At 38.2% G+C, this 15,625-nt stretch overlaps 1 protein-coding gene across 8 annotated transcripts in view; it reads left to right on the top strand.

Annotated features, from left to right (window-relative positions):
- NFX1 (nuclear transcription factor, X-box binding 1) overlaps positions 1 to 15,625 on the top strand; it is a 62,103-nt gene that overhangs the window by 34,352 nt on the left and 12,126 nt on the right. For all 8 annotated transcript variants that reach the window (XR_014183253.1, XR_014183254.1, XM_082044759.1 and 5 more), the window contains exons 14-20: positions 2,980 to 3,099; positions 3,762 to 3,841; positions 4,178 to 4,408; positions 4,696 to 4,769; positions 7,333 to 7,434; positions 10,414 to 10,455; positions 10,841 to 10,939. Coding sequence is in view for 6 of the 8 variants with exons in the window: in XM_082044759.1 (XP_081900885.1) it covers positions 2,980 to 3,099; positions 3,762 to 3,841; positions 4,178 to 4,408; positions 4,696 to 4,769; positions 7,333 to 7,434; positions 10,414 to 10,455; positions 10,841 to 10,939 (748 nt within the window). In the remaining 2 variants the exon portion in view is untranslated. The remainder of the gene's footprint in view (positions 1 to 2,979; positions 3,100 to 3,761; positions 3,842 to 4,177; positions 4,409 to 4,695; positions 4,770 to 7,332; positions 7,435 to 10,413; positions 10,456 to 10,840; positions 10,940 to 15,625) is intronic.

The raw sequence follows: 15,625 nt of genomic DNA, 5'->3' as shown, positions 1-15,625 counted from the left end.
TATACTGTGTGCCAGCAGCTGGAGGATGGGATCACAAGTTATAGGGACCCCTTGGTCTGGGTGCCAGCACCTGGAGAGACCAGAGTGTGCATGTGATTCCCTTGTTAATTTCAGTCCTGTGTGTGCCTGTGTTTGTCTGGGTAATTTGCTAATTAACTTGCTTCAAAGCTGGCTAGTAGGAGGAGATCTGCCTCTGGAAATACCCACGGTTTCAGCCACTGAGGTAAGGGGTCTGTCCACATATGGATATTAGACAGAGCCTACGCTAATATTTGCGATCAATTAATGTGATGCACGTGTGAATCTAGAGTGCATGCGTATGTCTGTCTTCACTAGTGAACTTCAATCCTGATGATCTGAAGAAGAGGACGTGGCTATTGATGTTACTGTTCATGTGAATCTTGGTGTTGTTCAGTTTGGTCTGTGTGTTGGGTCATTTTATTGTCATGTATATATTGTGTGTCTTGTCTTTCTGGAATATGTGTTCAGTCTTGCTACTGGCTGGACCTGCGTATTGATCCAGCAGAGATCATATCCATGGAAGTGGGACAGTAGGAACCTTTGGGGTTTATAGACTAGGAAGGAGGAATCCTGTGATTTCCAAAATCAGAGAACTTGCTGAATTCAGCAGCTCCCTTAACAAACTCCTCTTCAGGTTGGAATTACTGTTTTGTATTTTTATTGTCCTATTATTCTCTTACATCTCCGATCATTCTCATTCTCCCTCATCTACTTTCTTTTTATTAGTTTATAGACCAATCGTATTCTGTTTTTGTCCTGGGATCTCCTTCTGTATGCCTTCTGATGTTAATATTTTCTCTTAGTGTCCTGATTTTCTAAGGATTTATCTGTTTGAATGGTAGTTTGCATTCCAATCAGTCCCTCTCGCGCTTTCTTTATAGTCTGAAAACCAGCAGTGAACCTTACTAATTCTTGTGCAGTGTTAAGTTTTAGTTGGGATGGTGTGTGTAAGTATTTATTTTCCTTTATTTATCACTGGGATTTGGAATCTTATAGTAAGAGTGTGCTGGTTTGACTGAAAATGAGTTAATTTTCTTTGTGCAGTTAGAAACCTTTCTTTTTCATAGCTAGCACAGTCATTATTTGAACTTAGTTTGAGAACAAGAAGATAACAGCCCAGCACAGAGTCAATGTTTTTAATTGCTCTGGTCTGAGAGCCAAGGACATTCTGAACACTCTGCCCACAGGTGTGAGGCATCGAGGAAGGGGGGCATGGATGGGCAGAGCTTGACTGACATCCAGACTGATTAATAAGAGTATTCCATCCCATTAGCATCATGCTTCATATTTAAGGAGAGTTGGGACCTTCTGGTCTCTCTCTCAGACATTCTCGCTCTTCCTCTGGCTTTCAGGTGCTTTCTCTTGTGAACATGTTTTTTTTGTTGTTGTTGTTTTTTTTTTTGTTGTGTGTTGTGTGTGGTGTGTGTGTGGTGTGTGTGTGGTGTGGTGTGTGTGTGGTGTGGTGTGTGTGTGGTGTGGTGTGTGTGTGGTGTGGTGTGTGTGTGGTGTGGTGTGTGTGTGGTGTGGTGTGTGTGTGGTGTGGTGTGTGTGTGGTGTGGTGTGTGTGTGGTGTGGTGTGTGTGTGGTGTGTGTGTGGTGTGGTGTGTGTGTGGTGTGGTGTGTGTGTGGTGTGGTGTGTGTGTGGTGTGTGTGTGGTGTGTGTGTGGTGTGTGTGTGGTGTGTGTGTGGTGTGTGTGTGGTGTGTGTGTGGTGTGTGTGTGGTGTGTGTGTGGTGTGGTGTGTGTGTGGTGTGTGTGTGGTGTGGTGTGTGTGTGGTGTGGTGGTGTGGTGGTGTGGTGGTGTGGTGGTGTGGTGGTGTGGTGGTGTGGTGTGTTGTTTTTGTTTTGTTGTTTTTGTTTTGTTTTTTGTTTTGTTGTTGTTTTTGTTTGTTTGGTTTTTTTTGTTTGTTTTGGTTTTTTTTTCCTTCACTGTTTTTTTGCCAGAGCCGGGAGAGTTTTGGTTCGGGAAGTTTAGTTTGGCCTTTTGCCATTTTGCAGAGGCCTCTGAGCCTTTCCACCTTTTTCCTCTTTTTTCTCTCTGGATCGGGTTTGGGACCAGGTGCTGCTTCCTGGGACTGGCTGCTCAGTGTCAATGGAGTTCATGGCAAATTGCCCTGACTATCTTTTATTTCTATTTTATATATATTTAGTATTAGTGTATTAGTTTAGTATTTTGTTATTTTATTAAACTGTGCTTATCTCAGTTCAAGTTTCTCCCTTCCCTTTTGATTCTCTCCCCTGTAGCGGGGGGAGGGGGTGAGTGAGTGGCTCGTGGTTGTATTGCTAGCTCAGGTTAAACCACAACAAAGATTTTAAAAGCTGTTTCCCAAATGTGGAAGGGGGAAAAAAAATACAGAGGAGGAGAAGAAAATGTATACTTCTTGAGACAGAGAATGTCTAAAACATACAAAGTTGGCTTTTAAGTATTTGGACGGGTTCACAAGTTGCTTATTAGGACCCATGTAAAACTAAATGACCTAAGGAAGTATACAGAAGAAATTACAGAAGGAAGTCTACAGACTGGCAACCCCTTGGTAATTTTCTCTGGAATCTTCCCAGTACCATGTACAGGGCTTGGCAAAAGGACAAAATGTAACCACTGATCTGAAAAAGTGATGGCAGGGGATCATTTGCTTTCTGGAAGGAAACTCAAGAGATATCTCCCCTTTTTTTGAAGTCAAGGATAGAACAGCAACAGCTTTCAACTTGATGCTTGCATTTCTCTTGCTCCAGTTCAAAATGTTGCTGTCGAACCATTCTGTAAAAGCAAGTGTAATTCCTAATGAAGTGATTATAGTTCCATTTTCTTGTAGGAGCCACAAAAGCTAATAAATTTACTATAGTGGTGCTTAACATCAAAAAATGAAGCTGGAGTAGGACATTTGCATGTTAGATTTCTCAGAGTGGAGAAGTGCAGATACATGTAGCCATTGGGATATATTTGACTTGTTTTTTTCAGGTTTTGAGGAGTTAACTTGTTATTGTGGTGAATCCGTGATTTACCCCCCTGTCCCCTGTGGCACTCAGCCACCAGAGTGTAAAAAAACATGCACCAGGCCACATGACTGTGATCATCCAGGTAAGTCAGGCAATTCAGTTTTGCTTGTGTTTGGTGTTGGTTTTTGTTGGTTTTTGTTTTTTTTAATGAAAATGTGGAAAAGTGTGCACAGGTCTGTTTGCAAAAGTATTTGCTTTTTTATTAGATGCATTTTAGTTGTGAATATTTCCAAAAGTCTATGCTTTAAAGCCAACCAACTAAAAACTTGAGATGAATACTAGTAGTGGTAGTTCTGACTGTTCAAAGCATTGTATTTTTTTCTGATCATTATTATTTATCACAACACATTAAATATTATATTCCAAAGATTAAGTGCTGTATTGAAACAGTGGGATAATCTAGTGAACAGTTAGTTTTTGCATTCCTGGAAATTGGCTGATCACAAAAAATGTAGCACAGGTCAAACAGATATGATTTCTGACAAATTCTGTCTGATAGAATAACCATTCTCAGAAGTTAAAAAGTTCTCTGCTATTTAGAAAATATGGAAGAATGTTCATCTAAAAATATGCCATCATAATTTTAATAGAGCAATTATCCTTGCATGAAGTGTTGTACTTCCCATAAAGTGTGTAGTTCTGAAATTCAAACTCATCTTTAATAGTCTTTACTGTCTCCTTTCATGCACTTGACTGAAGTATGCTAATAAAACTGTGCTGGCTTTTATATTTCCGTGACTGCAGTGTACCATTCATGTCACAGTGAGGAGAAATGTCCACCCTGTACCTATCTCACGCAGAAATGGTGTATGGGCAAGCATGAAGTAAGTCTGGACACGTAGTGTTTTTGAATACTACATAATGTTCTAGGACCATAGGTTTAGATTTTTCTGGTCTCTTTGGAATGGAATATGTTACTGGAGTTTGAGTTTAAATGTGATTAAATTAGAAAAGTGTATCTTTTTTGCCATACACATTCAGACCAATTGCTGTATTGGACTATGATATAAAGAAAAACTCAGTCTTTGTCCCAAGATATTTTAGTATTACTGTTCTTGCGTGGACAGTACCAAATGGAGGTGTTGACAGTACAAGTACTTTGAGATATGTGTTTATAATTTTTCATTTTCAGTTGCCATCTTTTTACTCCTCTCTTCCAGCTGCGAAGTAATATTCCTTGTCATCTCACTGACATTTCCTGTGGACTTCGCTGCAATCAAATGTTAAAATGTGGAATGCACAAATGTAAAAGAATATGTCATAAAGGAGAATGTCTTATAGATGAAGAGTGTAAACAACCGTGTACTATTCCAAGGCTATATTGTAATCATCCCTGTATGGCTCCATGTCATCCTTCTTCACCCTGTCCGACAACATCGTGCTCTGCAAAGGTTGGATACGCAAAGAAAATTCACTGCAAGTTCACAGGCAAATTCTATGGTTCAATTGTCAGCCAGTAACAGCTGTAACAAAAAATGACATGTTAGTATATTGATAGCATGACATTTTTTCCATAAGCATATAATATGGAATTAAAAAAAAATATTCATTGCTTTTAATTAGCCATTATTCCACTAAAATGGGACTTTCAGAAGAAATAAATTTACCTCCCTCACACCCCTCCATGGCCACAAAAAGGCAAAGTTTAAAAAAGCTGCTCTCTTGTGTGATACAACAGGTGGATCTTCAGTGTGAGTGTGGAAGAAGAAAGGAGAGTATGATTTGCTCGGAAGCATCTAATACCTATCAAAGGTTTGTACTGTAATAATTCTTTTAATTCCTTATAGGACTTTCTTCTTTCCAGTTAGATTAAATTTCAAGCTTGACTAAATATATTTAATTCATAAGCTTTTTTGCATTTCTTTTGCACTTTATTGTATGGTTTCTTCTTTTGTATTCCCCTCAGCTTTAATACCACCTATGCTGTACTAGAACACATTCCTCTTTTCACCATTGTTAGTCTAACTGTGATGGTGTGTCGAAGCTTGAATCTCCCATCTCTGTAATTCTGCTCCACACAGAGCAATTAGATACAGATTTCTTTGGGCAGGTCCAGATTTAGGTTCCTGATTGTAGATGATTACATATAGCAGTCCACGTGTGAGTTGCTGTCTAAGTTTCCATTAATGTGTGATGGAATCTATTTATAGTCAATACAGATGATGGAAGATAAGAGTGATTTCAAGTCATTCTAAATTAGCTAAACTTAGGCAGGGGAGCTTTGTCATATAAATCTTGAGTCCTACCCAACTCCATTTATTACAATAGATTTGTCTCCAGGTCCTGTTTTGAAACTTCTTTCTCTCTTATGAGAGAGGGCAAGGAGGGGACAAGCAAAAGAAGAAAAGTAGGTCTTTGGAACTTCTGCAATGAAGATAGCAAAACTGTAAATAATAATTAAGAAACATCTTAGTCTGAGGCTGTGATTGACAGGGAGTAAAAAAATTAATCTAGAGAGTTGGTATGCAACCAGAGTTCTGCTCTGCATCTCAGCTGATAGGGGAGCAGTCACAAATTTTATGTGGAACTGCTGTTTGAGAGCCCAGTACTAGGTCAGCTTAAGATATGCTGCTTTGTTCCTGCTGAACACTGCCCGGATTCAAATTGTGACAGAACATGGCTTAGCATCTATGTAATAGATGCTTAATACTAATACATAATAAAAAAGATGAGAAAAATGTGCTAATTGGAAACAGTTAAGAACTGTTGTAGTCAACACTAAGTTGCATGCAAGTTAGACTTAAAGTAGTGGTGATCATTTTGTCTTTTTTAGGAAAAAGAGGGGTTTTTGTTGAGATCTGTGTCACTATTAATACAATCCAGAAGACTGACTCAACTTTGAAATAACAGTTTAAATTGACACATGCCTTTTATTAACTATAAGCTGGGAAGGTAACATAATTACAAGTCCAGAGGTTTGAAGGCCGTTATTTCTCCACCGTTTCTGTAACTCAGGCACTGCAAAAATATTCATAGGAGGAAACGGTTCTTTGAAATCAGTGAGTGTCTTTGCATTCATAAGCTGAACACATGTATTTATTTATCTAATCAGAGCCCAAGTCAAGAGGGAGGGAAAGAAACAATCAGTTTAAAGCAAGTGTTTGTTCAAATATGTTCATATATGCTTACAGATTACTCTTGGCTGATGTGATATTAACAAAATCAGGATTTAATGCTAGCTAAGTTTGTATGATAACTCCAGCTGTTCAGGATGCTGAAAGATTAAATATTCTGATTTTGTGGGAGTTAGGTTTGGCTTTTTTCCAACCACCTACACACTTGTAAAGAAAAAACAAAAAAAACCCCAAACAACCAAAAAAACCCCACCAACCCAAACCACTCCTTCACCATCTCCACCCCAAAAAAAAGAAAAAAAAAAAAAATTATGCCCAATGGAACAGGAAAGGGAGTGTGCTGCTATATGTGTACAAATGATACTAATGATAATGTAATATAATCTAATGGCCCATTACCTTAGACTTTGTCACCACCTAATAAATATGAAGTTGATGGTGCCTCTCAGTGCTTTTTGTCTTCAGGTAATATAATCATCCTCCTTCCTGACAGATATTAGTACTCTGAATATGCTGCAAAACATACAGAGACAAATATATCTTTTTATCTGAATTTGACAGAAAAGATGATTCAGAGGATAGAAGTTCCATTTTTAGGATTTTGTTTGAGAATAGTGTGGGATTTTTCCCTAGAAACTTGCTGAATATTTTAGTTGTAGAAATTTTAGCATAAAAATCATACTGGGGAGGCTTGTTGTTGAAGGGAATGATGAAGAATCTTTATAATCAAGAAAATTTGTAACAGTAGGCTTTTTGCTCTTCATTTACGGATTGTATAATCCATGTTTTCTAAGCAAATTTTTTAAGTACTTTATAAATTCACTCTACACGTTTCAGTTGCACACAGTTAAGGAAGAATCATGTAAAAATTAAAAAAGGCAATTAAAGCTATATGGTAAGCTATGGTTTGAATATTAGCAGGTGAGAAGAAAGTATTCACGTTGCCTCGCTTACACGTGCTTGGAATTGATGCTCTGAAACATTCCTTGAAGAAGCACATCCATTTGTTAGCCTTGCTCCTAGCTGCTTGAGGGAAATGAGAGAGTAATTTCTTAATTTACACAGCTAGATTAGACTCCTAAAACTAGGTGATATGGTGCTAGAGTCCCATTCTGTAATCTGATGAGGCAATGGTCAGTCTGTCTTACTTCTTCCACCTGGATATTTAAATCTCAGCTTTATACACCTTTTCAAAGGTTTATGTGTTGCCTCAAATTAAATATAACGCTCTTCTTTTTCAGAATAGCTGCTATATCTATAGCCACTAAGCTAACAGATCTACAGCTTGGGGATTCAGTGGAAATCAGCAGGCTTATTACAAAAAAGGAAATGAAGCAGGCCAGGTAAGGAGATACCTGTATAAACATATTTGAAACCCTTGTGTGTACCTGAATCACAGGTGACATGGAAAATGCATACTATTATGAGAAAAATCCCAGCTAAAATACAAAGGCTCTACTGTAACAGTACTGCTAAAAGATTATTTTGCAATTCCTTAGTGGTTTACATTTTCGCTTTTATGTAGAATGAGTTAACCATTGTTGGCTGGTTTGTTGTTATAATTATATATGGAACAATATAATTGTGGGTTTAGTGCTTGTTGCTACCCAGCAAACTCCTTAGAGTTCCTCTGGATTTTTTTCAGATTTCTAGACAGTGTAACATTTTGCTATTATCTTCTCTCTCAGCATCTAGCATTCCTCCCTGGATGATTAATAGGGCATATTTTCGTCTTACTGTTGATAATATTTTTCTGTTACCCTTTTTAGATTTCTTACATTTGTATGTCAATTTGATTGGCACTTCTGTGTTCTCATACTGGCTGGCACTGCAGATCTATTTTAAAGTCACAGAAACACTTGTGATTTAAGTTTGGTGATTTTTCTGTTCCTCCTGTTGTTTCTCGAGACTGCAGTAGCTTGTCTTTTTACTTTTGGTATCATTTTTTTAAGGAATTCTCAAGTTTCTCCAACATCCTTCTGTTAGAAACTCGACCTCCTGAAGTCTTTGCCTTTGAAGGTCCTAATTTCTGTTTAGTTTATTTTCTGTTACTGTCTCTCCTCTTAATTGTGACTTTTATTATTTCAGGGTAAGTCTGTTACGTGTCTTAAAATCTACTATTCCTTTATATTGTGTAAAGGTAAAATAGTGAAATTTCCCATACAGATGCTTCACGACTTCCTATATCAAAAGCTAATACCAGGGTACTTCAAGACCTTCACGAAGTCATTCTGTTGTGTTTATTTGTTTAATGTCTATGAAATAGGAGCACATTATTACTGAGTCCTTTTGGATAATTTTCTACAATTAAATAATTTTAACTCTGAATGTATGGGCAAGATGAACTAAGAGCAGAAATGATGTATGGGAGCACCTGCTCATGCCCGTCTCCAGCTTCATTCTGTTTGGGCTGGTGTCATACTTCAGAAGAAAGTGGGGTGAAAAAACAAGGTGGAAGAGGGAGAGTCATGCTGATTCCTGCAAGCAACTTTAAAGAGTGTGGTGGTAGTGCTGTGTGAGCATAGTATAAGGCAGACACAAATAGGAAACAGTCATTGAGCCTTTTTCAGCCTACTCTGTTTATTTCAATTAATTGAATACTCAAAAATGTACAATATAAGCATTATTTTTTGTCTCAAGAATTACTGTGAAATAATCTCTGCTTTACCCAGATTGAGCCTCAACTCTTTTCCTATTTGTGTCACAGTACCAACCAGATACGAATATACTCAACAATGAAGTCAGTTTCAGCTGCTCCAAAAATGAGTCACTGTTTGAAGAAAGCAATCGTTTGGCAGTGCTAGAACTCGGGAGGGAGGATGGGAGCGTGGAGTGGTAAAAGAAAGAGGGATGACTTTTTTAGCTACTGAAGCTGCACGTCTGTCTAAGAGCTGCATACTTTTCAGGAGAGCAAATAAGTCACCAGTGCCTCTGTTGGTGTCCCAGCCTTTGCAATGTGTAATATAAATTGTGTTGTAGTCACTGTCATGCAGCTTTGTCTGTGGGCAGACTTCTACTGCCCTTTCCTTGAATAGCTGAAATTACCGGAGATTACTTTTCTTTGTGCAAATCTTTCCTACTATGATATCTGAACTATGGCAGGTAGCCTTTATTCAAGAACAGCCAGAGGAAGTATTCTCCCTTTCCTCATCTTTTCATCTACCAGATACTGGAGCAGGGGGGAAAACAGATGATGGCACATTAAATCTTTATTCTTAAATTTCTAGTTTATTGACAAACTCCAGTATTTTTAAAGTAACTTAGATATCTGCTTCATTCATTTACAATAGCAGAATATTTTATGCAAACTGTGCAGAGATTTTGTTTCTTTGTTTCTCTCTTTAGTCCGGTCTGTAGACATTTTATACTTTATACTTTAGTTTAGTTTGGTTTGGGACTTCTTTTGTGACAAATTTGGTTGGTCCTAGAGTAGCTTCTGTAAATTGGTCACGTTCTTCTTCTAGAAGATGAAAAAATTATTCTTCAAGCAAATTACTTTAAACAGTAACAGGTTGATCTTACAGTGCAAGTATGATAGCTTTCTTCTGCCTCCTTTGAGAAAACTACTAGGAGTTCTGGAATGTATAGCTATGTGTCTCCAAACATAATACAAATCACTGAATCAAACAGTTTCCCCTGTAGAAATTATTCATTTGAAATCAAGGAACTATAATAAACAGAGTCAGCTTGCTTATTCATTCTAAAGGGCAGAAGTTTCTAACTGTCACTGTGAAATTCTGGAGAACTCTTGATATTTCTCTGACATTTTAATCCTTTAAAATTATAAAATACCTTTCAAGAATGAGACAGAAAACTGAAATTCGTAACTCTACTAACACTAGAAGTTATGGGCTTGGTTGAAATACTGATTTTTATGGTGCATCACAGTCCTCCATACACATAGCTAACTTCCCTGTTTTCCTGGCTGATGACTTTTTTTATGATACATAGGAGTAAATGACCTTGTCACATCTTCCTCTGCTAGTTTCCCATCCTTCCTAGTGTCCCCTCAAAGCTGATATCAACCACATTTTTTTTCTCAAATCATCTAATTTACCAATATAATCCAATTCAGAAGCTGTTTTGCTCAGCTTCTATATGGTTTTGGTAACTGCTGTTTCTGTTCAAGACCTGGTGAAGGGCTTGTGTGTTCAAAGATCTTGTTTGGTTGGTTTTAGCTGTATTATCTGATCTAATACAATAAACTCTTCTCATACACCCTTGTTACTACTTTAGGCTGTGATAATGATGTGACACCAACAAAGTTTGAAAAGTATGAGTAGCAGCAGTGATTCTAATTGTATTTTTCTTTCATAATTCAGGTTACAATGTGATGAAGAATGCTTAGCTCTTCAGAGGAACAGGTGGGCAATGAACTTGTTTGCTATATTTCAGAGCAAGTCCAGGTTCAGAAAGTTAATGCTGTGTGGAAAAATATCCTTTCCTTCATGACCTTGAGAACTGATTCATGTGGAGATGGTTCTAGTAATGATGCTATAGGGATCTATATTGAGTGATCTGAGATATTACTAGAATATTCTAGTGAAAAGTCCTAAATTAGTAGTTTCAAATATACAGACTGTATGTTTTGTGAGCTATTAATCTGTATTAATGACCCATATCTTTACTCTTCAATGACAACATGTTTGGGAGGCTGGGGGAATTTGTGTATTTGTTTTTGTTTGGCTGTGGTTTTGTTATGTTTGTGGTTTGTTTTTTTTTTTTTTTCCCTCCTATCCTCAAATCTAGGCGTCTTGCTGAGGCTCTTGAAATAGATCATAATTCTGATCCTTTTAACATCCGTTCTTCTGGACCAAAGTACAGTGACCTTTTAAAAGAAGATGCAAGGTATGTGTTCAAATGATGACAGGTGCCATAGGTGAAGAGTGTTGAGAGCAAGATGGGAAATGCAGAGTAATTCTATTTACTCTTTTGAAAATGTTTATTCTTCTCTCCAGCCTAGGCAATAGGTGATAATCGATGCAAAGGAGGTGATGTCCACCTCTCAAGACCTCTAAAACGAGAACCTGAAGATCAATAAGTGCCTGATGGCTTGCTTTGTTCTGTAACAGGACCAGATTTAGAACAGGAGCTCCATTTTCCACCATTCTTCTCACTACCAATCAGTACCTGTACTTCTTACATCTCTGCTGCTTTCATACACAACCAGTCCCCATCTCAGTGCTCCTTGTAAGCTTTTCAAGACAAAGACAAAAGGGATAGCTAAGTAATGAAATATGGTCTCATAGCCTGACGTTATTTCCCTCCACCACTCTTATTTTTTTGCCTTACTTACTTTTAAAAATAAAGAAATGGGGTTAATAAAATTATTGATGCAGAGCTAAGCCTATGCCAGTGCGGACTGCAAAGCGAGTTGCTAGACTGAAACATCTGAAGTTGAAAGTCAATAGAAAGTCAAGGTAATATCCAAAGCATCACAGGAATAAACACTTTGAAACCTGGGAGGGATCAGACTTGTTTTTAGAAAAGTGCTTAAATGATAAGTGTCATCTGAGAAGTTTTTACTCTCGTGTGTGTGTTTTTAGGCATGATGTTAGTTTTTACAGCTTTAAGTTTTTAGAACAGCTGAATCTGGTTTGCTCTTGCTTCACTATCCTGATGATACATTCCATATTTTTGTGAGGATGTTTTCTACTTAAAAATCCTTGATTTAATGTGCTGATGTGTTGAGACAAATGAAAATTTTACATAAATAGCCATGCAGAATTTAAATCACCTCTTGCTTTGCTTCCAACTGCAAAGCCTACTGCATGATAAAGAGCTGAATATTTGCATTGTGGAGGTACTGGTTTATTAGTATTTGAACTTAGAAGTGGTATTTTATAAGGACTATTCTCTTAAGTGTGTATAGAATATGTTTTGTTCTACATCTTTCAGAAAACAAAGCACACATTTTCCCTTTCTTTCTGTGTTGAATATCTTGTGTTGTGTGTGCACTCACCTCTTTGGTTTTTTTTGGAGTACAATCTCACCTTCCTATCAGCCATTTTTTATCTATGGTGCATGGTTCATCTTTCATGAACTGAACTGACCAGAATCATGCACTGTATTCCAGATGGTCTTACAGATACCTTGAAAAGTAGCCTTAATCCTTCCACATTTCTCTGAAAATATCTCAGTCATTCTGTGATTTTATTTGCATTTCCTTTGTAGCCACTTCATAATGGTAACTCATGGTAAACTAGTACACTCAGGCTATTCTTACTGATTCACAGGTTGAAGCAAAAGTTTTAGTTAGTCCTGAAGTCAATGACTTTGCACGTTGAATTATTGGATTTTATTTATCTAGTCTTCAAGATAAATTAGTTTCTCCCTATATTAACATCTCTCTCTTTACATGAGCAGCAATCTGCAATTTGTAAAGCTGTGGCTTTATGAACTTCCTTGGCTACTCTTGATGATCTTTCTTCTTGGCAGTCTTGGAAAAGATCTAGGTTTTCCCTCACAATGGCATGATCTACAAAGTGGATCTGTTACAGTGTTTTTTTCAGGTAGCTCAGCATTCTGTATAAGTTTTGACAGATGCATTTATTCTTGCTTGAGCAGATCCCTTCAGTAACGCAAGAGTTCAAGGCTTGTGGTTTTCTGCAGAGCTTAATTTATACATCTATGTATGGGATGTCAGAACTATGAGAAATATGACAGCCACCTTCCTGTGCATTGAGGGTCACTGCCTGAAGAAGAAGGTAGCTGCCAAAACCATTAGTAGAATGCTGTGTTATTATCTTGTTTAGGCAATCCATTGATCTGTGAAGCTAGGGCTGAAAAAAACCCCAGCATATACAGAAATGAGAAAACTTGGGAAAGCTCCTGATTTTGAGCTGTAATCTTTAATTACAAAACCCTAAATCTCCAGGGTGCAGTACAACTCTAGGTAACAGGAATAAGATGAGCAAGTGGAAGCATTCCAGGATAATATGTCTCCTTTGTAGGAGGGTGACAGGAGAAAGGAGGACCAGAAATAGCATTGTAATGCGGCTCCATGCTGATCTTGCTGATACATTTGTCAGAATCTGACAAGAAGTTAGAAGTCTCTGCATGAGATGATGTTAAGGCTGCTCTTTGATGAATTAAGACTACTGGAGAAGGACATCTGGAATATCTGGCCACATGGAGCTACACAGAAGAGAATTTCCTTATTTTGTCACTGGCTGTGCAAGACCCCACAGCAGTTGTATGGACCAGGGAAATGTTGGATCAAATGGTTAAGTCTAGAGACACGGAGAGGGAGATGGGTCCTTCATAGGCATCTTCTTAGCAAGTCTTCCCAAGGATTAACACTCTACATGCTGTTGTAGGCAATGAAGGCAGAGCCAAGCACTCCTGTGTGTGATGTGGCAACAGGAGCAGTGTACAGGGCTAGAGGCAGGACACCTTTGTAGCTTTCTTAAACAACAAATATACAAGCGAATCCCAGCTCAGGACAACCACAAATGAAATTCCTCAAACAGGATATGAGCAAGCTAATGAAATGCCAAAACAAGCAGCCTAAAACTGTGAGACCAGAACTAAGAGACAACTACAGGTGAGAAATAAGCAGTAGCCAGTTCTTACTGTCCTTGCTCACCCAGGTATCTGATCAGGATCATACACAGAAAACTACTGAACCTGCAGAGGTTTATTTTTTTCCATCTTGTGAAATGGTTTACAATAGGCTTCATTTTCTTCCTTAACAGATGGCTTCCATTACTGTTGGCCTTTTGAGACCTTTGCTAATAGTCAAGCTTGCCAGTGTTTCTTGGCAACTGCAGGCTTCTTTTTGCCGTTCAGTGAAGCGTGGGTTAATTCCTCTGTATAGCTAGGAATAAAGAGTATATTTCCTTGCATGTTGACCTGACACTCCCTTCCTCTTATGTCATGGCAGTCTAATGAGGCTTACTCCCAAATTTGGAAAGGAAAGACTTCACCCTGTTAAAAAGAGACTATTTTTTCTTTTCTGTTTCATTTGGTGATCTCAAAGGGAAGTTTGATGCTGTAAAGAAAATCCTGTTTGTGCTTTGTCAGCCTTAGTGGCAGAGGAGTAAACAGCCTGAAGGAATATTCTTCACTCTGAACATGTAGATACAGAAGATGCATCTTCCCATTGGATTGCCTCAGTTGTTTATTGACACAGCCAGAACAGTCTAGGACAATCCAGATATTTGTTGATGACACCTCTTTCAAAGGAAAATTTCAGATTAAGGAATACTAAAGTCTGTAATTTCCTTAAACATTCGTCAATCCAAGTTATGCTCTCTTAGAATCTTTTAGAATCTTTTTGATGATTCCAAAGGAACAGCAATTGTTTTGTCTCTCCCACCATGTACATTGGCCTGCCCTTTGTTCCTGTCTGAATGGTCTGTAGTTCTTCTATATGAAAGATTCGGGAGGTACAAAGTACACATGAAACACTTGCCTCACTTTTGAATGCATGTATCAGTAGCCATAACTCTGCCATTGTGTAGTATGTTACAAGCAACAGGGAGTAAGGTCCTGCCTCTACTCCATAGAGAGTTATTGGAACTAGGGATATTAGGTGTTGCCCATGAAATTAGTTTCTGTACAGTTCATCTACTCCAATCCATCTCACCTTTTCCTATAGGGAAATAATATTATCTTAATATTTTTTTTTTTCTGCTGCCACCAATCAATCCCTGGCCCTGTCTCCAGCATAGTATGCTTTCTGTTTTATCTTCCTATTTGAGTATTTCAGTCTTGACTATCTTGGGTTTTCCTGAAGCTGAGAGCCTAAGTATTTCTGAAAGAACTCCCACCTGGTTGATTTCACTTTTGACTTCCAGTTGATAACTCTGTTTTTATAGGCTCTTGAAGAGTTGATGTTTTTGAACATATCCTCCAGTCAGTGAGCTGGTTCCTCAGTAGGTTTTTAAATATTACACATCAGGTGCTTGTGGACTGTCTCATGGGATTGTTGGTTCAATTTTTTTCTTGCCTCCTGTGATCACTTCACCTTGAAATTTGAGTGTTCATGACTGGCACTCTGTGTAGCATTTGCTTTCTGACTCCATGGAGTTAAGATCATCCTGAAGGTATCAGTGGTTTTGGTTGTTTTTTGGTGGTGGTGATGGTGTTTTTTGGGTTTTGCTTTGTTTTAACCTGAGACTATTGCTGTCGTATTCTTTCCAAAGCCTCATGCTGTACGGGCTGACTCTGTATTTCATAGCCTAGGTGTCTGGAGGCTCCGTTCTTTTTAACTGTACAAGTCCAGGTCCTTTTTGCAATTCTCCCAATGTAATGCTTTTTGCCACTGAAGATCCAGGAGTTCTGACAACTACATGCCATGCCCATCCACTATTGCAAAACCTGGGCGGTTTTCCAGTGATGAGCTGAGTCCATCGTACCAGTGATCAAGTGATGTTGGGAGCTGAGCTACTCAATATTCCCATTTTGCATGCTTTCTTGAATCCACTGGGTCTTTTCAAGGTACACACACTTCAGCATCCAGAACTTTGGTAGGGTATCTACTAAAGATGGTACTGCCTGTTTTGGTAGGCATTTCTTGATGGATGAAAT

Source organism: Streptopelia decaocto, assembly GCF_964273445.1.
Source record: "Streptopelia decaocto genome assembly, chromosome: 2".
Lineage (NCBI taxonomy): Eukaryota > Metazoa > Chordata > Aves > Columbiformes > Columbidae > Streptopelia > Streptopelia decaocto.
This window is presented reverse-complemented; position numbering and strand designations above follow the sequence as displayed.